The sequence below is a fragment of the Eufriesea mexicana genome, unplaced genomic scaffold, assembly GCF_001483705.2.
Source record: "Eufriesea mexicana isolate 0111107269 unplaced genomic scaffold, ASM148370v2 scaffold474474840, whole genome shotgun sequence".
NCBI classification, from domain to species: domain Eukaryota; kingdom Metazoa; phylum Arthropoda; class Insecta; order Hymenoptera; family Apidae; genus Eufriesea; species Eufriesea mexicana.
In genome coordinates, this window is record NW_016907953.1 from 202,908 (window position 1) to 223,981 (window position 21,074).

At 38.3% G+C, this 21,074-nt stretch overlaps 1 protein-coding gene across 1 annotated transcript; it reads right to left on the reverse strand.

Moving 5' to 3' along the window:
* Positions 1–11,716: 11,716 nt before the first annotated feature.
* On the reverse strand, positions 11,717–12,547 carry LOC108547149 (histidine-rich glycoprotein). The gene has a single exon (XM_017899541.1). The coding sequence runs from the start codon at positions 12,545–12,547 to the stop codon at positions 11,717–11,719; it is 831 nt and encodes a 276-aa protein (XP_017755030.1).
* Positions 12,548–21,074: the final 8,527 nt, after the last annotated feature.

Below are 21,074 nucleotides of genomic sequence, written 5' to 3' on the forward strand. Positions count from 1 at the left end.
TATACCGCGGTGCAAATAAAAAGATGAAAGAAAAAGACACGAACAAGTGTCCACGTGCGTTGCTCAAAATTTCAGCATGCCCTAATAAATTTTTACGTTCCGCATGACGAGAGGGTCGAGGAAATAAGTGCGCGCGCGGCTAGACTCCTTTGAAACGTGCAACTTTATACACGCGACCCGCTTCGTACAAACATTCACGTACTTCTCTCTTTTTTCCATTTTCTTCGCAGCATTTTCGTTTTATTACGCCATGTGCACGCCGCGTATGTACATACGTACACACACATACGCGCGCGTGCGAGCGGAATATACACAACGAGAAAAACGCAGACCAGCGGTGACGAGGGACGAGAACAGTCGCAGGCTTCTAGCGCATTCACCGTGGCACGGGTTTGATTAACGATTCCACCCTCTGCAAATGAAATTGCCGTGGCCATTTGTGGGTCTATCTAGACTGGATTCCGGTGCACCGGACACGGATTAACGGAGCTTTATACGCTTCTTTTAGGGTGGCCTGGCCGTTGCAGCAGGCCGCACGATCACGCTTGCCCATTCTCGGCCGGAGATTGCATACAAGCGAGCGGATCTACTTGAAATTCTCTGGCGTGTGACAATTCCGTCGCTGTGACCCCCATCCTCGTCCCCGACCTCTCTCCAACCTTCCTCGCGCCTCACCAGAAACACTGCGGCCATTGTTTCATCCCGTGATGCATGTACGTGTGGCTGGCTTAATTAATCTAATTGGAGTGGTCGCGCGACTGGCAAAAGAAAAGGAGGAAATGGCCGAGCTACGCCACTGGTCTCCAACGACTGAAGCGACCTGACTCCGCGCACGCGCGCACGCGTGGCATACGCACCGCCGCCAGTGACGTGTTAAAGGGGCGAGAAGCGAAACCATTTTGCACCGGTACTTTTTGATCGATCGCACAATAATCCTGTCGTTCGACCAAATTAATGAGCACTCTCGAGCACCGTCGTCGATTCACTCGTTCGTCGCGGTGGTCGTCTCGTATGCGGCGAGAGATTGTTGTCGGCGTGATACGAACAACGAGGAAAATTATCCGCGTCTCGCCAGCGCCAACGAGCCACTCGTACGGAGCAATTTCGCGGACGCGAGACAGGATTTTTCATCCCGTCCACATCGTTTCCGGAATTTATGCGGGATGGTCGCGATTTATCGGTTTCCCTAGTGGTTAAATATCCCCGACAAGGGCATTGAAATCTCTTTTCTTCCGACCCCTCCTCTTTTTCCACCGCGGTTTTTGTTCCGTTTTCATTCGTTTTGTTCCCCCCCGCCCCCCGAAATCGTTGCCGCGCTAATTAACGAAGTGGAGATGTAAAATAAATTTGCGGCGATTTGACGAAGCGAGGAAAACGGTGGGTATAATTCTGGGGATTTAATATTCGAGAGATAGCTTCGCTGGAAATTGCAATTTAATTTGCTTTCTATTCTATGAGCGCTACGAGATATGAAATTTAAGAAATCGATGCTTAATATTTTATAAAAAAAAAAAAATCGGGCAGTAACTTTTATTTTAATCGAATAACGATATCGAGAAATACGATACTCTCTTGAGGTTATGTTTAGGTGATAAAATTACGTGTCTCGCATTTAAAATTCTATTTAATAGTTATGATTGTGATTTACTGCTTCAAATGATTAACTTGATCTTAATTTGTCTTTAATTTAGAATTCTAATTTGGTCTGCGTCTTCGATCTTCGCCGCGACGGAACATAACCTCAACATCCTTCGCGACTCACTTAAATTTATTACACGTTTCGTTTAAAATTACGAATTATAACGTCACTTTGTCGATTCCTGTTCCACGGCAGTTCGATTACATCTTATTCTCGCGTCTGCAGATAGCAGCATCCGACGATCGTGCTTCTCCGTTTCGTCGCAGCACGCCATTGTCAACTGTCAAGTGTTTCTTTCGATAGCGTTCGCTGCTATCAGGGCAGCGTTTTTGCCAACGAGGCGGAAACAAGGAGAGTGCAACAGACTTCGAGTAAATTCGATCACGTTCGATTAGAAGCTTTCTTTCCCACTTAACCGACTACGTCGGGCTCCACGCGATCGATCAGTGGCACATCGGTAATTTATCTTCTTCTTCAACCGACGAAGACGTTGCTGTTGCGAAATTACTACATTTAATTTCAGTCGTCCGACATCCTTCGTACTTTCTTACCGAGCTTCCCGTTTCCAGAATGCTGCTCCATGAAATCGAATCGATTTCGGTTAAAGACGAGGTTGTATTACGGATTTTACGAGAAGGGAGATGGAATATTTACAACGTGTTTCTCTCGGTTGATCATGAGTTCAGGTAGAAATATCGTGCTTGTGTAACACGTAGCTACATGGGGATATTTCTAGGAAATTTTGTTTCGTAAATTATATTTCACATTTGAAAATTTATTTGGCGAGCGATTGAAAAGAAAATTGAATTCTTTGGAAACAATAAATCTGAAATTCGTGAAAATCTGAAATATAAAATTTATTTGACTAATATTTGATTAATATCGGGACATCGGGGTTTTAGGATGTTTGGAATTGAATTAAATACTTTTGGCTGCCCTATAAAGTTATATTTATGTTAGGAAGTTCGAGGTGAATTAATAACAGTTTTTGCTAGGTAAATGTACCGTTACGGTGGAATCGTAAATAGCATAGAAGTATCGCTAAATATTAATTTCGTTTCACTCTCGTAGGTTATATACGCTTGTCGATTCATTCATATCAAATTAAGAACGACCGTGCAACTTTCTCGCTCAATTTATAAAACGTTAGTTAACGCGAAAACATTTTTACTGCCCTGAAAGGGGATTATCTCTATAGAGTTCTGCTTGATTCCCGTCGTTCAGTTGATTCTCATTTATTACCGTGCTTGTTTCTTCGTAGCGAAAGGTCATCGCTTCCATTTGATTTTGAATTATATTGTAATTTTTCATGAATAAGTATGAAACTTGATTCAAATATAGTAAATTACCGAAATAATTATTGCTTAATGGAATTTCATTAATTGTAAGCAAGAGTAGCACCCACTTAATTGTAAAAAATAAAAATTATGATTAATATTACATAATGCATGTATTAATTATTTAGAAATTTATAAGTAGGTCTTCGAACAGTGGTAACTTCAATTATTCTTTCTCCAGGTTAGCTTGAATAATCAAAACTCATTTTTATACCTCTTTAATTTCCGATTTTATAGTCTACCTGAATTTTAATGTGGCTGCAATAGAATATTTAACTAGTTTATGTTCAAATTTCATGCTCTTGTGACACATAATTGCGATCGGAAAATGATGAGCTCTTCATTTGAATGTTTCACAATGTAGATGAGAATTGCAACTAAAACTATTAAATTTACATAGTAATAGCAGTATTAGAAATTATAGCTAGATAATGCTAAAACTGTCTATTAATCCTATGCAAAATTCATTAATTGACTGGCCGGATAAATTGATAATTAACGGTCTAATTAAATTATTCTGATTTTGCATACTTAATATTCATGTACCCACTTGCTCATGAATAAAATAGGTAAAACAAGGGACCCTAATTAGATAAAACTTTATTAGTATTATATGTGCACTAAAATAAATATGACTAACCAAAAGATATAAATTAATTAAATAATTCCAAAAAATTCTCGCTTTAATCACGAACCCCGCCCAAAAGTCATATGAATCACATAACACGTAATTCTCGAGCCACCTCCCCATTCGATAATTAAAAATTTTTAACGCTGGCGAAAAATGTTTTAAAATATTTCTACGGTTCGAGAGTATGTGAATGAGAATACCTGGACCTTCCTCGAAAATCTGGAACAATAAACAGCTGCCACGGGTTCGGCTCGGGCGTGCAGGCTGATATCCGAAGTGCGTGCGGAAGGACAAGTGACAGCGCGCAAGGATTGTATGGAAGAGATATTTATGACTTCATCGAGAGCGAGCAACGAGGGAAAGTTTAGGAATGCGTCTGAGGTTCCAAGTACCTGGCTCAACAAGGAAAAGGTCGCGTGGGAAATGAGCAATCGAGAAAGAAAGCTTGCGTATGAAAGAAGAAAGACTATTAGGCTCGAGAAGGGTGCAAGGGCACGGTCGAGTCAGTATGCAGAGAGTCAGTGTCAATGGTAGTGTCAGAGTCAATGCGCGGAGTGCGTAGAGTAGAGTGTTTAGCCGCGTAGCAAGTTCATCAATTAAACATACATTACCGTTCCTATTATCTAAAACCGTGTTTGTGCCCTACGTGTCCGATCTATCAGTTACCATCAGCGTACATGGCAGACGCGTTGAATTAATAACAACAACCGAGACCTTCGCAGATCTGACTTATTAATTCTCCGGATAAAGTGGGAACGTCGCTGACGGATAATTTGCAAAGGGACACCCAGGGACGTGCGAGCGTTCCACGGGAACACGGTAACCGGTTTTGTTTTAATGAAATCGAGTCGCGAACGAAGCTGCTAATAGAGTTTACACCGGCACGCAAGTAGCAGGTAACAAGGACTTAGTATGCGAGATGGAGACAATGAAAAGCGTTTAAATTAAAGAGAACGTGTAAATTCCGGCTGGGGAGTGGGTGAAAGCCGCGTCGCGAATACGAAAATATATAGAACACGGATCTTGCAGAGAAGCTTATCGATGATTCGTTGCATTCCGAAACAGCGGATCAAATAGTGATAAAACGACAACTCGGTGTGAAATGTAATGGAACGTGGGATAATTCGTTTTGATCGCGGGAAATTTGATTTAATCTTGGGATACGATAAAGTTTCCAGTGAAAGAATTAACCCATTGCACTGTAATTTAACTGTAGATAATAATCTGGCACTACTTCATTTCCTTTTTTTAAATTTAAAAATAGGGTAAAGGCTAATACAGAAAGATAAGTGTTGTTAAACAATTGCTTGGATATTAATGTATAGGGATGCCTATTTTGTATGGTCTTTATGTGAATTTATGTATAGTAATGCACGGTTAAATGGGAAGAAATGTTAGTTAAAAATATAAGAAATTGGTGCCCTTGAAAGTTTTTTAAATGTAACCACGAAGACACGCGAGTGTTCAAATTTCGGTGGGTCACTCCGTATGGCAAAATATATCGTGTTATGCGAATTTTGTTTGCTGTTGAATAAAATGTCAGTAGATTCTATAAAGACGAGGGTGAATTTTGAAACCTCTTTGGCTCACCTAAGTGCAGCGCTAGCGTGCCTGAAACAGAATACGTAAATAAGGTTCCCCTTAAAAGGCGTACGGACGTGTGGCGTGCAGTTTGAATCATTTTTAAGTGCAAACGCGATATATATATACTTTTTCCTTTTAGAACACCTCTCAAAACGTTCAATTTCCCGAATTTTTCGAAGCGAACCTCGTATTTTCAGTGCAATGTTCGTGTATCCGTCTGCAGGCTGACGCACAACAGCTTTGTTTGCTTCTCTTCGGGCTTAAAATTGAATTAAATCGCGCGTTCGTAACGGAGAACAGAAATTAAAATACACTTTCAGTTGACCGACAAAGGTGCACGGAAATTCGCTCAATCTCGAAAAATCAACATTTCGCTGGAATTTGCATTGCCAGCTGAAAAACCGCACCTGCTCATCGTGTCCCAGATTCGAGTAACTAATGCGAAATGTAATTTTAATGAATATTACAATTTTCAATCCGTAACAAGTTTCGAATCAAAAGCGCGTGAAACGCATTTCGAATGAAAAATGGGAGTACCCGTGGTCCTAGTTACGATCTCGAAATACGTCGTTTAATGACGGCGAGTGAGGTTCTGAAAACTAACGGGAAATAAAAATTATCGACGAGAAACGGAGGAGGTAATAACAAAATAATTCGGTATTAACCGTGGAACCTTTGATAAAACGTTCACGAGCCGGTGAAATAATAAACGGGTCGTGTACTTGCAGCCTTCTCCCCTCCAAACGTTGGAAATTGCACGTTAAGACCGCGGAAGAAAGCTTTTGACGATATAAGCCAGCCGGATTAAACGCTCGGACTAAGCTTACGTTGTTTGAGCGTTCGCATTCCTTTATTATTTCGAAAGTCTGGTCAGCGCGTGCATCGAAGAATAGCGTAATTAAAAAGCGAATATTCTAGAAGATAAAGCTTGGCTGATCGATAATCGTAAAATATTCATCGTGTTGCAACGAAATTCCTAGCTTACGATGCATTTTCGTACGATCGATCAATTTACTAGTCTGATATTGTATCGTTCTTTATCTTTTTTTTATAAGGAAAGAATAAAATTTAGCGTTCAATTGGAAAACTATTATTCATCATCCTTTGGCTTCTTCCGTCTTACAGAAACTTGGTTAATCAATTTCAACGATAAATCAATCAGGAAGGATTCCAATGACATGAAAAATTTCCTTCTCAACGTTACAAGGTATTCGATAGAGGCTAAAATGATGAATCCATTCTTAATTTTCTAAAGTATCGATTTATTCGTAAAGTATATTCGCGTGATAACGCTTCAAATGTAAAGGAAAACAAAATTCAGGGTAATTGGCGGAGCGTATAAGCAATAGTTTCCATAAGTATCTAGTTCTTGTCTATATATAGATTCAAAATTTCGCGCGCGTTCTTCCCAGTTGCAAACGTTAAGGGAACGACAAATTAGAACAAATGGCCGCCGCGTCGTTCAATCCGTTCGTTCGTCGGAGAGTGTGTCGCGAAAATAAATTAATTGTGCTGTCGAAACAGACCTGGCCAGTGATAGATAACATTAGAACATTGAGATTATGGCATACGAAGGTGATGAAACAAGAAATAGTTTATTTGTATACGAGAGTGTCGTACATTTGCATACGTTGATATATTAACCTCACTCGCCGCTCGACCACGTGCACGTGTGTTAAACATCGTGTGTCCACTTTGCTATATACTGATATACGTCTGTCGTCCAGTGTCGTCCAGTGATTATATATAAGTGTTATCATGTGTGTATCGAATGGTTGAATTAACGAGAAAAATATTTTTCGTCGCAACGTTTACGTGTATAAACATTTCGGATGAAATTTTCTTACGAAACAATTTAATAATTGCACGGGATACCATTCGCTCTGTTGGCCGTTTAAGCTCACGACAGCCACGAATTAAATTTTTCGAGTGCGCGGAATGTTTCGCGATGGAAAAAGCCTTTATTGCATTACGCGAAACAATTTTCCAACATATCGGGAATGCGCTCGCATAAATAGCGAAATTGTCCGGATTACAGGCGAACGCGATCGCGTTTGATTAAAATCCTGGCCAGGCAGTGCTCGTGTACTTTTTTCGATTGCTCATCCAATTTCGTGCCGAACACATTGTTTTTCGTTCTCGTTATTACCGTAGACACTCCTCGTGCGAGCACACGCCGTGCCGTCGGACCGGTGCCGTCGGATCGTTGCCGTCGGACGCGTGCAAACGCGGCACGTGTTTCCCGTTGCGTTCCGGTTTCGTTGTCCGATGTAAATAAAGTTTTCGAAGGTGCGGGATTATACGAGATGGGCTGGTGGACAATAAATAGAACGGTGCAACGATGGAAACATTCGTATGCAAATAGTAACATTATTAATGTCGCGAGAATAAATAACATTCGTGCGTTGTGCGTGAATAGTGTTTGACAGAATGATGCACGTGCTAATGAAGGTTATGTGAACTTTCCTGGCTCATTACACATTTCAACAGAGCTTGTCGTATCTTTTCGAAGGCTATATATCAAGAAAATGTGAGTACTTTTATTTAGTATATAAATAAAGCTATTTTACATAATATGGTACAGATATTATATAATCGTTGATCGATCGAAATATGTCGTGTTTTATCGTGCGTATCGTGCAATCTTTTTATGCTATCGCCTAACCGTTTGAAATCCAGGAAATTTGAGTAGAATATTGTAACTATATTCAAGTGTAATTAGCAGATTATAATAAAGATAATGTTATACGATAGTTTTATATTTTATAAATTAAAATATGAAATACAATATAATCTGCTAATATTTTATACTTTATTTTGTAAGATATAAAACCTTCAAATAGAAAAGCAGATTATAATAACGATAATGTTACACGATAGGTTTATATTTTATAAATTAAAATATGAAATATAATATAATCTGCTAATATTTTATACTTTATTTTGTAAGATATAAAACCTTCAAATAGAAAAGCAGATTATAATAACGATAATGTTACACGATAGGTTTATATTTTATAAATTAAAATATGAAATATAATATAATCTGCTAATATTTTATACTTTATTTTGTAAGATATAAAACCTTCAAATAGAAAAGCAGATTATAATAACGATAATGTTACACGATAGGTTTATATTTTATAAATTAAAATATGAAATATAATATAATCTGCTAATATTTTATACTTTATTTTGTAAGATATAAAACCTTCAAATAGAAAAGCAGATTATAATAACGATAATGTTACACGATAGGTTTATATTTTATAAATTAAAATATGAAATATAATATAATCTGCTAATATTTTATACTTTATTTTGTAAGATATAAAACCTTCAAATAGAAAAGCAGATTATAATAACGATAATGTTACACGATAGGTTTATATTTTATAAATTAAAATATGAAATATAATATAATCTGCTAATATTTTATACTTTATTTTGTAAGATATAAAACCTTCAAATAGAAAAGCAGATTATAATAACGATAATGTTACACGATAGGTTTATATTTTATAAATTAAAATATGAAATATAATATAATTTGCTAATATTTTATAATTTATTTTGTAAGATAAAAATCCTTCAAATAGAGAAGTAGATTATAATAACGATAATGTTACAAGATAGTTTTATATTTTATAAATTAAAATATGATATACAATATAATCTGCTAATATTTTATACTTTATTTTGTAAAATATAAAACCTTCAAATAGAAAAGCAGATTATAATAACGATAATGTTGCACGATAGTTTTATATTTTATAAAACAATAACAATAATGTTACACGATAGTTCTATATCTTATAAAATAAACATAATCGTTATAAAATAACATTATTGTTATTACAATCTGCTATTCTATTTGAAGGTTTTATATCTTACAAAATAAAGTATAAAATATTAATAGATTATATTAGTTAATATTTTTATTACAATTCGATTTGAAGGTTTTATATTTTATAAAATAAAATATAAAATATTAGCAGATTATATTAGCAGATTATAATAACGATAATGTTACACGATAGTTTTACATTTTATATTCAATTTCATATTTTATTTTCTATTTTATTTCATACCTTATTTTCTACTTTATATTTTATTTTAATTTATAAGATATAGAACCTTCGAACATAATTGCTTCGAATAAAATATTTTCCCGTGAAAGATCATAGATGAAATAAAATATATTTATACCCAAATTTATTTTAATACTTCTATACTCGAGAATCGTTATTCATTTGATTACAAAAATTGTGATTGTATATGGAAAATAAATTGATGTTCTAAATGCCGGTAACGTTCAAATTTTGATATTTCGTGTCGGATTTATAGCTTGAGCGATGGCAAACAAATTAGAAACGCTAGTTCGAAACTAGTCGTGCGACGTAAACGCATAGTTCATAATATAACCGATTAATATTATTACGAGTGCACTGACCAGTTGAAAATCCACGAAGCACGTGTTACTTATCTACAAAATTTAACTGCGTTAACTGGGGGTCCATGGCTACTCCATTGGGCGGCACATTAATATCCGAAAATCAATTGAATCGGCAACGCGACTGATTAAATACCGTCACTGTTATATTACCCACCTTCGCGCAGCTGTGATTAAAACTATTTATACACACGTTCACTACATTGTTCGCGTTGCAACAGGAACGTCTCCACTTTGGGTATTGCTCGACCGGAAATTAACCTACAATTCGACGTTTCGAAAATATGTTTGTTCGATCGACGCATGGAATTATTTATATATGCATACCTTTTTTTTTCTTTTTTTTATCATACATAAAATCTGGAAAATTTTCTTAATTTTGAAAACGACAATTTCGAATTAAATTATTCCCGTTATCAATTTAAACGAATTAAGCAACCTAAATTCTGTCTTTCCTTTTTTTTAAATATTAAATAATCTAAATTTTTATATGATTTAAATTTTTTATAACCTTTTATTTTTTTCGTACATAATATTTGAAGAATTTAATCGATTTTAAAAACGAAAATCACGAATTAAATTGTTCTCGTTATCATTTTTAACGAATTCCTCAATCTATAAATATATATTTTTTTTAATATGGAATAATTTAAATTTCAATTTATAATCTTTCATTCTTTTCGTACATAATATCTTTAAAATTTGATCGATTGTAGAAGCGGAAATTATAAATTAAATTATGGCTGTTATTATTTTTGACAGATTCAGTAATTTATTTTTTTTTTTTAATATCAAATAATCAATCATTTTATTGAATTTTTAAATTTTAGCTCAATACAAATTTTTATTTAATATCGAATAATTAAATATTTATTATACTTTAGATAAAAATTGAATAAAGGAAAAGAGATTTCCACGCAGCTAAATGGACACCAATTATACCAATTGCACGTGACAGTAAAAGATAAAAGACAGAATTATTGAAAATTCTTTTTCATTTAGTTATATAAATAAATTAAAAGTTCTCTTTCCTTCAATTTTATAATCGAAATTATGATCTTGCAAATGCGAGCAAATATTCGAATAATTTCGACCAACGATTTATCCCGAAGTATTAACGTGTTTCGCATAAAATTTTGCGGCAATTTATCTTTAATCAACGTGGTCAGCGGAACGAGATCGAAGCGGGTGGTTTTTTTTTTTCACACGATTGAACGAACGAACGATGAAAATTTCATCGAAAATTCAGCAAGAAAGGAACACTCCGCGCTTCGGTTTGATTAATGGCAATATTATGAGACAAATATGTGCGGCGGAGAAACTTATTCGCAACGTCGGCAACGGGGAAAGTGGAAAGAGAGCATCGGAGCTATGCTACGTCACTGCTTCTTTCCTGCGCGCGCACCCACTATATCCGCGCGCGTATTTACATAATGTATTTACACAATACCGGCGATGATATATGTATATGTATATATCGCTCAGCGATACATTATTTCGCCGTCACTATGGAAAAACTTAAAACTGACAGCTGTGAAATATTTGCGGTATTAAACACGTCTAATATAAGTAACGAGTATCGTAAATAACACCTCTTTAGAAATGTTTTTCCTCTATGTATATATTATGGAAATGGTTGTAATGATTCAGATAATTACAATCTTCCATTGGCTACAAAATTTTTATTATGCGACAGAAATAATATTTCTGAAAATAAATTAAATAATTTCTAATTTAAATAATTTTATTAATTATAATTATATAATAATAGTAATTAATTTATTCGTTTTTCTTCTAATCAATCTTCAACGTGGTCACAGCCCTTTATCGTACATCGTTTTAATTAAAAATTGATAGTTTCTTTGTATAAAAATATTAATTGTATTATTTTTTTTTTATTATATAATAACAATTCGATTTTCGTTTAAAAAATATTCAAGTAACAAATCTTTCTCGATCGTTGGTTAGCGAAGTCACAAAATAACAAAAATATAATTGCATCTGTAAGCTGGGAACAGAGCAATAAATTCACACAAGAAATTCGTAACCATTCTGACTCAACGTCATATTCCTCAACCCTTGTGTCCTTTACTGTATCCAAATTTCTTCCCTGATTGATGGTCACCTTTCTTCCCATAAGAATCATGGTGACTATAATGCTCGTCGTGTCCATGCTTTCCATGATGACCTTTATGCTCCTCGTCAAGGTGACCCTTGTTATGATGACCTTTCTTGCCTTGGTGATCCTCATGGTATCCAGCATGCTGGTGACCTCCTTTCTTGTGCTCTCCTTCCTTCTTTTCGTGGTGTCCATGGAAGTCACCGTGCTTCTTATGGTGTCCCCCTTTATGATAATCATCATAGAACTTGTGCTCCTTGTGATACTCATCTTTATGAAACTTATTGTGGTACCCTTTCGTCTTGTGACCTTTCTTGTGTCCCTTCTTCTCCCCAAATTTGCCACCCTTGTGACCCTTCTCACCCTCGTGATGTTCTCCATACTTCTCGTGTTCGTCATGATGTCCCTTCTTGTGGCCACCATGCTCCTCGTGATGACCAGAATGATGCTGCTTGTCGTGTTCTCCCTTATCATTCTTGTCATGGTGATGATGACTCTTGTATCCCTTCCCGCCCTCCTCACCATGTTCCTCGTGATGATGCGAGTGATGACTCTGTCCACCTCCTGACTCGTGGTGATGAGCCTGGTGCCCTGAAGCAGCCGTCGCGAGGTCATCCTTCGACTCGTCGGTTTTCGAGCCAGGAATCAATGTGGCGGAAACCACACTCTCGCTGTCCTCCCTCTGGGCATCTCTGCGACCTCGCGCAGAGGTCAGTTCTCGCGCTAGGCATGTCTGCTGAAGCAACAGTAGCGCTACGATGACGGGGTACACGACACGCTGCATCTCGGTCTGGTTTCGACGCGATCATCCGACTGATGGACCAGGTTGCCACGGGTGACACTTAAATATCCACGGTTCGATTGTTCCGTCACGAGGCTTCCAATCGTTTCCTACGATTCCACTTTCATCCGCGCGACCGCAAGCCTTCCGTCGACGTGAGCTGATCCTTTCACACTTTCTCGAGCCCGTAATGAAATGGTCCGCTGTTTTTCGTGCGATTGACTTGGAGGGAAAAAGGCGGATAACTGGTCCGCTGTGACATGATGCAATGGCGGTATGGCTATTAGAGCTACATTGTTTGGCAACAGCGGAAGAGTGATCGAAGGATAATGACGAATCGAATAGTTCTTTCGGTATAGTCCACAAAGGAAGTAGGAAAACAAAAATGTGAGTATGGGAAGTAGGGGATGTATTCGAAGCATTGGACTAGGAAACAATGGAACTAGGAAACGATGTTAGGTTTCGTGTGTAATTAAAACGGTGGGAAAGTTCAAGTCGTTGATAGATTAATTCTATGAAGTATATAGGAAAGAACATGATTGGTCACGATTCCATTGTTTCTCCAGAAATAATGCGCGTCCATTCCATTTGTCACGCTTGTCGCGATGAACTAGAGTTTTTTTGTGGCACGTGTTATGGGAAACCAATTATTAGGTGATTTGTAAATTATCTTATTTCGTGTTTTGTCAAGTTTACTATCTGGTTCAGTATTTTATAACGAGTCAGAGAAAGTGGGTAATGGAGGAAAATGGTTCTACCTGACACCGCGATCGATTGCGATTAGATTTCGTATTATGAAATACGAAATAATTTCCTTTTTACTTAGCTTAATTTACCAAGAGGTATACCTGATTGCGTAAAACTTGGATACTGTTACGAAGTGACATTATTACTAGGTCCAGTCCTTGTGTTTTGCGAACACTTTGGTAAACGCTGTGACCAACCAGTGCATGACTAGTCCAAGCATCCAAAAACACTAGAATCTGTGACTTTCTATCGAGGTAATTAACCCAGGCATTCCATAGCGTTAGGCAATTTTTGTCACGATTTACTGATAGCCAGTAGAATAAAATTGCATTTCGGAATGGAAGAGAATTAGTAAGGTTATTATTATTTTATGATTTTATGTAGGTAATAAATTACCAAAAATATGGGTATTAATTTTCTGCAGTCCGGAGATTATTACACGAGTATACGCGAATCACAGTCATTAAACAATTATATAATATTTAAAAATATATATATATTCTTTCATATAATACCAATAAATGACGAATAAAATAATTTTTCTGACACTGCAATAGACTCATAGCTGTCAAGTTGGGTATCGTTACCGCAAAACTTGTCGTCGATGAACCTTCTAATACCACCATTAATCCTGTCTTTCGTGACGTGAATTCGCGGCTGAAATTCATGAAGTCCGCGTTATTTATAACGCGACAGGTCAAAAAACAATTTATGGAGTTTTACAGACGTCGGCAACGCGTATATCACAGCTGGATGGTCGCTTCTAGTTGCACCGCGTGCTCTGCTAACTGTTCGCCCATTCGATCCCGGTTCTGCTGACGATTCTGTCCCATGACCTTGCAAAATTCCGCCATCTAACGAGACCACTTAATGTCTTTAAGATATCAGCCACGTGCCAGCCAAGCATGAACGTACGTCTTCGAGGATATCCGAAACTCGTAGAAATCTCGCTACGTCGTTCGAGTCAATCGATCGGCAAAGTTGTTGTCCGAGCGCGCAAAATTTTGTTGGGTCTACTTGCTTCTAGAATTTCTGGGTTACGAAGTTTACGGAAGTTTCGTGAGCTAGTCGCCACCAGGTCAAGAAAACTCCACGTCCTGCTGTATAATTTTGTAATGTGTACCGCTCCGCCGTATAACGCATTCGTTCCCTAGTTGTTCTAAGGGATTGCATGCGAGCTTGGTGGGGCAGTAAGAAGGCTAATACGTGCCTTGGAGGGTGGTTTATGAGTCTTGTATGTTTGTGGGATGATAATTTCAGTGTGTATAATGCACAGGGGAAATATCTTTCAAGCTAATATTACCAGATGAGCCAGAATGGCTAGCCATTTTATATTTTCAAAATTTGATCAAAGTTAGGGTTGTAATTTGTTGGGATGGAAGTGTGACTAAATAAATTCAGTCCGCTTTATCAGTCTCATTGTTGGATATAAGTGTCTTCTGGGAATTTGAATCCCGATGGCTAACTTAAAATCTTCCTAAGCTATATAAGGATTTGAAATTAGTAGTAGCAGGATGGGGAAGCAATAAAAATTCCGAATAACCATCAAAAAATGTTCCCCAGGAATAGAACATAAATATATAGGAGGTCACTACCTGTGACAGTACCTCTTGTGTGCGTATGACTGTAAAGTGAATGGGAACGCCTGGGCCGTCCAGCGAGCAACAATAAACAGCGTCTTCGGGTTCGGTTTAAGCGTTCAGGATATTATCTAGAATGTGTGCGAAAGGACGAGTGACCACGTGCAAGGATCGTACGAATGGGATATTTATGGCGGTTTCGAATTCAAGTGAAGAATGACAGCTTAGGAATGCGTCCGAGTGTTTAGGATATATGACCCACCGATTGAAGAAGAGAACACGAGTATGAAAGAAAACAGAGTGCAAGGCTGAAATAAGGGTGAAAGGACGCAGAAGAGTCAGGGTGTGCTTTAGTGTCAGTTATAGAGTCAGTTGAGAGTTATTAGCGCTTGGAATAAGTTTCAGTTTGCAATCAATAATTTTTATACTTGCATCATTGTTTATTCTGTTGCCTACAAATATGAGTCGGTACTCGCCAATCCTGATTTACATAGTTATCTCTATATTTCCTCTAATCGAATTTCCAAGGCTGGAAAAAAATTCTCTACAGAAAGGAAAAGCGGAAGAGTAACCCAGAATTTCGTTCAGTATCGTAACTGTTAATAGAGCTATTAACGAACATTCATTTCTCTAACGAATCGATTTGAATTCAATGCCGAGTGTTATCCGTCCCCGGTTGTCAAGATTGCCCACGAAGTGTCAGGGGATAATCAGACAGCAGCTCGTTTTCTCTGCGCCCGATACAGGGAGTCAGAGTTTCTTCTGTTAGCTACTTATTCACTGGGTCCGCATCGTCGACGTCCTCATCCTTCTTCAATCTCCATTGCAAATCAGCAGCGCCGAATTTGCAGTTTGAAACGGTGATCGATAGATTCGGCCTCTTTACGACCTTATTTGGCAGCCTGTTCGGCTAGAGATTGGCTCCTCCGGCGTTGGCGCTGCATAATCAAGATAAAGATTGGTTACTGCCCAGTTCCACCATCCGGGCGTTCCTTTAGAGACTGGGAGAAAACCGGATACCGGAGGCTCTGCCAACTTCGATTTGGACTCGGCATCGTCGTAACGGAGATTAGATTAGGTGCCGTTCCCTTTGGACCTTCCCAGATGGAGAGATTGCTTTGTAAGCAGATCCAAGGACGCTGGTGGATCGCCGCTGAGGAGTATCCACCCCCTTCGTTTGGAAAAGAACAGGCCGCCGACTATTAAATTAAGGCTTCAAGTGCCGCTGGTAACTCGAAAACATTTCAACCGAGTGCCGCTGCTTCTACCGCTGGCTTTCAGAGTGCTGGCTTTTTCTCTTTCCTACCTTGCTTCCCTTTTTCCCCTTTGCTCGCCGTTCAAACGAAACCCCATTTTAGGCTCGATCCGTTAATTCTGCCATTCTTTTAACTCCGAGAGATCTCGCGTATTACGGGGGCATACTAAACTTGTGCAGGAGAGCGGAACTTGGATAGAATAATATTATTGACTCTGTTGTGTACTTTGGGCTTATGGTAAAAATAGCTGTAGTGTCCTCTTTGAACTCTGGGACAATTTCAGAATCGAGTTGCGAAGAAGGTTCTTAATATCGAACGTAAATGACAAAAGAAGTTCTTCAATTTACTAATTGAAGTTCCGCTTGAGTGAAGGTCAGATTAACCTGGGTTAAACAGGAAGGAAGCTTGTATTCGGATTTGTACAATGGAGTTTATTTCTTTGATATACGCAGAATAAAACGGCGACATAGAATTATCGAACACTTGATCGGAAACTCATCGGAACGTTTTTAGACTGCATACAAGAAGTTATACGTGGATGTTTCCCAACAGACGTCAGTTTCTATCTTCAAAGCGGAACAACTTCGATAAAAACGAAAGCAATAGTTTGGAGCGACATTGCACTTAACTCCCTTTTCCAAAGATTTACTTAATTGCACCGAGGTTGGAGCCCTTCTACGGCAAGGTGAGACAGCGGCACCCGGTCGCAATCAGTTGATGGCTCAGCGTAACCTGCGCCATCTTTCTTTCCTCCTCTCGCTGAAATTACTTTGCATTCAACTCGGAAGCTCCGTCGAACCAGCCACGATTTCACTCAGTTCGTTTTTTCTCCACCGCAACACAAGCATCCTTCGGCACTCTTTCGCCTCGGACCAATCGACCGATCGAGTCGTAGGCCGTGGAACAATGGCGTCTGTCGGGTGGCTAATGAAATTGTTTCCTAATTTGATCCCACTCCACTCCACAGTTACAAGCTCTGTTCACGAGTGGGAAGAAGGGTAACTAACATTGACATTCGACGATTCGAGCTGTCTGTCCCGAGGCACACCATGTGATTCGGATTAAGTGCACTCGAACATGGATTGCGTGCCGGTTTGAAAACGAGCCGAACTCGAGGACGGCTTGTTTATTGGGCACTGGGAAAGGATGATCGAATTTCACGCACGATACGGATTTTCGCGGAATCGTGCAACGGGCAAGAGTTGTACCTCTTTTCAGGGCATTTCAACGAAAGGTGGGTACACCGGAATAGTTGGGATATTAAACGGTTTCGTTTCGAGATTTATTGGAATATGATTCGTCCCATTTTCCCCTTTGATAGTCTTCGTTTCGGAGGCAGCTTTGTCAGAAGCTTTAGAAAATTTGGTATTTATTGTCCGTATTGATATTAGTTATTTTAGTAGATGTGATAACGTTCGTTATAATTTTAACTGCGCAATATTATTAAAAAAGAAAGAGGGAGAGTGAAATAGTTGCTGTCAATATTTTCCCAGAACTTCAGAGTAGTACTATGCATAGATAACTCGAAATATCGCACGGTCTTTAACCTGACTAAAGTGAAATCAAGTATATCACACGTACTCGAATCTTTATTTAACCCAATCAATTTTTCCCGTTGCCAAATTTTCAGTCAATAATGAACGAGGTGGGCAATAATGAATCGGTCTGCCCTTGAACGAAGATCGGTGAAGTTGCGCAACCACGGCAGAAAATTGATTTCCCTGCTAACCCGAGCCGGTGCTCGTTCCATATTCATCGAAATTTCTCGTTGAAAAATTAACAAACGAACGTAGTTCGGTGAGTGGCACGGTAGAGGGTGGAAAGTTTGACGAGTTTCGCGCGCGATCGTCCTCCAGCGAACACGGCGAATTAGCTAGGGGCCCCGATGACAGCGGCGGAATCATCCTTTGTCACGCGCGCGGCGTTTAACAATAATTATCTCGCGCAATTAACGAACCGATTGCCGGGCTGCGGCCGTCCCGAAAGTTTCCTCGTTATAAATAATTGCAAAATCCGTTGCGCCGCCCCCACAGGTTCCTGTGCGCCACCCTCCCCAACACGCGTCAAACGTCGTCCGCCCCTGAATGCGATATGGTCGCGTGACCGTTTGTACTTTTTAACAAACCGGTCTCTCGTTGCTTCTTCGTCAGCCAGAACCAGAACAGACAACGCTAATGGCGTACCGTTGGACACGGAGCTCGCGTTTTGCCATTTGCGTGAAACCCTGATACGATTTTAACTCTTTAACTTGGGCAACTTAACGAATTAAGTGAGCGGGGTTTTTAATGTTTTGCTAGCAATCAGTTGTTTACTAGGGGATGTTGCGAAGTAGATGGCGCTTGGGTTAGTCTTGAGGTACAATGGCGGAATGGTAACTCGTCTTCTGGATTGCTTACATCCATAGATCGTATGCAATAATTTACTGGAGAAGGTGCTTTCCCCCTTCTGTTTGGTATATTTACATCAAATCTTAATCTTGAAAATAATGTGTTATTCAGTAGATAGCGCTGTGCGTATTTATAATAATAATAACAAAGTGATAACTTGTCTTCCGTATTGTCAAAATATTAGAAATAATAATTCATTTGTCAATAGTCCTTACTTTCCAACTTCGTCTTTTTCTTTGTCTTTTCTTCTTTAATGTACTATAATGATTCGGATTGTGAATGGTAGATGTCTCCATGCAAGTTGCTAATATTCTAAAGAGGAATTAATTATTTACTGGAGAGTGTTAGTAAAATCTAAGAACTTAGTTTTTACATTGCCAATATTTTATTTATAAAGAATTATACTATATTACAGGAAACCAAATTATAGTTCTTCCATGGTCAATTCATAGGTCATTTTTCATTCCACAAATGAAGAAACTTGTACCAGAAAAGATTCGCAATCAGTTAATAAATCGATACTGCTATTGCGAAATCGTTTGTTACTGGGAGAAGGTAATAAGTACGATTTAAATGCGGTTGGCTTTATTTTTAAGCATGCATAGCATTATGGTATCGCCGGAAATATTACATGCTTTAATGCTTCGATCTGTCGAGCTGAAACAAATAATGGAGGCACAGGCAGGTAACAGATATATCATTATAATCTGCACAAAAAACCACGAGGACGACATATCAATATGTATACATCATTTCCATAAAGGGTTTACGAAATGATTGATAATGGAAGCTGTAGTATATTTTCTGAGATTGCTTAATTTACAAGTTTCGCCAAATGGATTCTTCTGTGTGCTTTCATTTCTTTTATGCCAAATTTGCTTTCAGCTTATAATTATTTTTGTTATATCATTGATTTATTTGTATCATTATATTTTTCGTGCTGCATTATTTTACTTTTCCCTTCCAGATGAGAAATAAATATGCATTGCAGTATGTCTTTCCATTCATTATACAGATATTCCGACATTAATACCGCTTTAATGAGGGACGAGCGAAAAAGAAATAATTTATGTAGATATTTTGTGATATAATTAAATTAATTTTAATCATAATTAGTATATTCTGCGATTGCCCAAACTAATCTTTCTGAATTCTCTTTGTAACCAAATTTTAATTCCAAATGATCATTAAGATTTATTATCAGTGAGCAAGGTAAAATTTTTTACTGGTCTATGAAAATCGAACAATCTGATATTTCTCTTTCATATCTCCACACACAACTCCACATTCTCAGGTAATAACCCATCAACATTTTTCCCGTGACTAATGACCAACCTCTGATTACAACTCTAACAGTTCGATCCACGAATAGACCAGGTAACCCTAAAAATAACAGAATGAGCGTGAAAATTTCGTAATAAAACTCGGTCGATGAATGTCCCCTAGGAAATGAAATTAACATGCCATCAGACTCAGCTAAATCCGTTCGAAGCGAGTTTACTTCCAGCCGGAAGAATTGATTTTCCGTCACAACCCGTCCCCCTATTCTTATCTCCCAAACCGTCACTTAACAAAACGGCGGGAAACATTCTTTTCTTTTTCAAATAGACCCTCCTGTCCGTCAATTATATCGATCTGTCCTCGAAGAAAATAGAAGGGTGTTGAAAAGTTAACTCGTATCCTCGTCGTTCCCTCTCAATTATATTAACGACGTCCGGAAGATCGATAGCTACTTATCACTTAACAGCGCGATACAGGATCTCGAACAAATTACTCACGCCAATAATCGTGGGTGGCTAGTGCAATGTAACAGACATGGAAGAACAACAGCAGTCGCTGACCAATTGCAATTTAGATCAGCTCATCAGTAAGATACAAGCATAATATCGTTAAATTTCGCAATAACAACGCCACCTTTGCAAGGAGGTATCGAAGTTGCGGGCCGTGCTCGTTACGCAACCGGTCCGCGCATGGGCCATGTTTGTTACGCAAGCGATTGGCGCATGCGCTCGTAGCCAGCGCGTTCCGCGTGTAATTGGTGTTCGCGTTATTACCGAACAACAATTGGAAGCATTGACAGCTCGAGCGTAACGCGAACGTGGAAATTCGTGTCCTAACAGGCTGCCTCGAAGCTTCGATCGTGGAATAATCGCGTTAAATCGGGTCAATCGATTTTTGATAACGTTGCAAACGAACGGATACTTACGTATTTATTATGGAACGTTTAATAACGGCATTGTATCAGCGCGATTATAATACGATACACGTTCGCGTTGGAGGATTAAAACAAAGCGCTTGTCGTTATTCAATGCGTTCTTTAAAATGCTTTGTCGAATTGTTTCCATTTTTAGTCGCGATCCGATTATTCCCGCAATTGTTCGAATCTGTGGATCTGACTTGTGCCTGTGTTCTGTGTTTTGTTTGTTCAAATTTTGTGTAATTTCTTCGCATCCATGTGTCAACCTGAAAAGAATCTTTCCGCAATTGTTGCTAAAATTTCATGTACCAGTTTCGTGAACTTTATTCAACTCCGGCAGCGTTGTGCACATACGATTGGAGA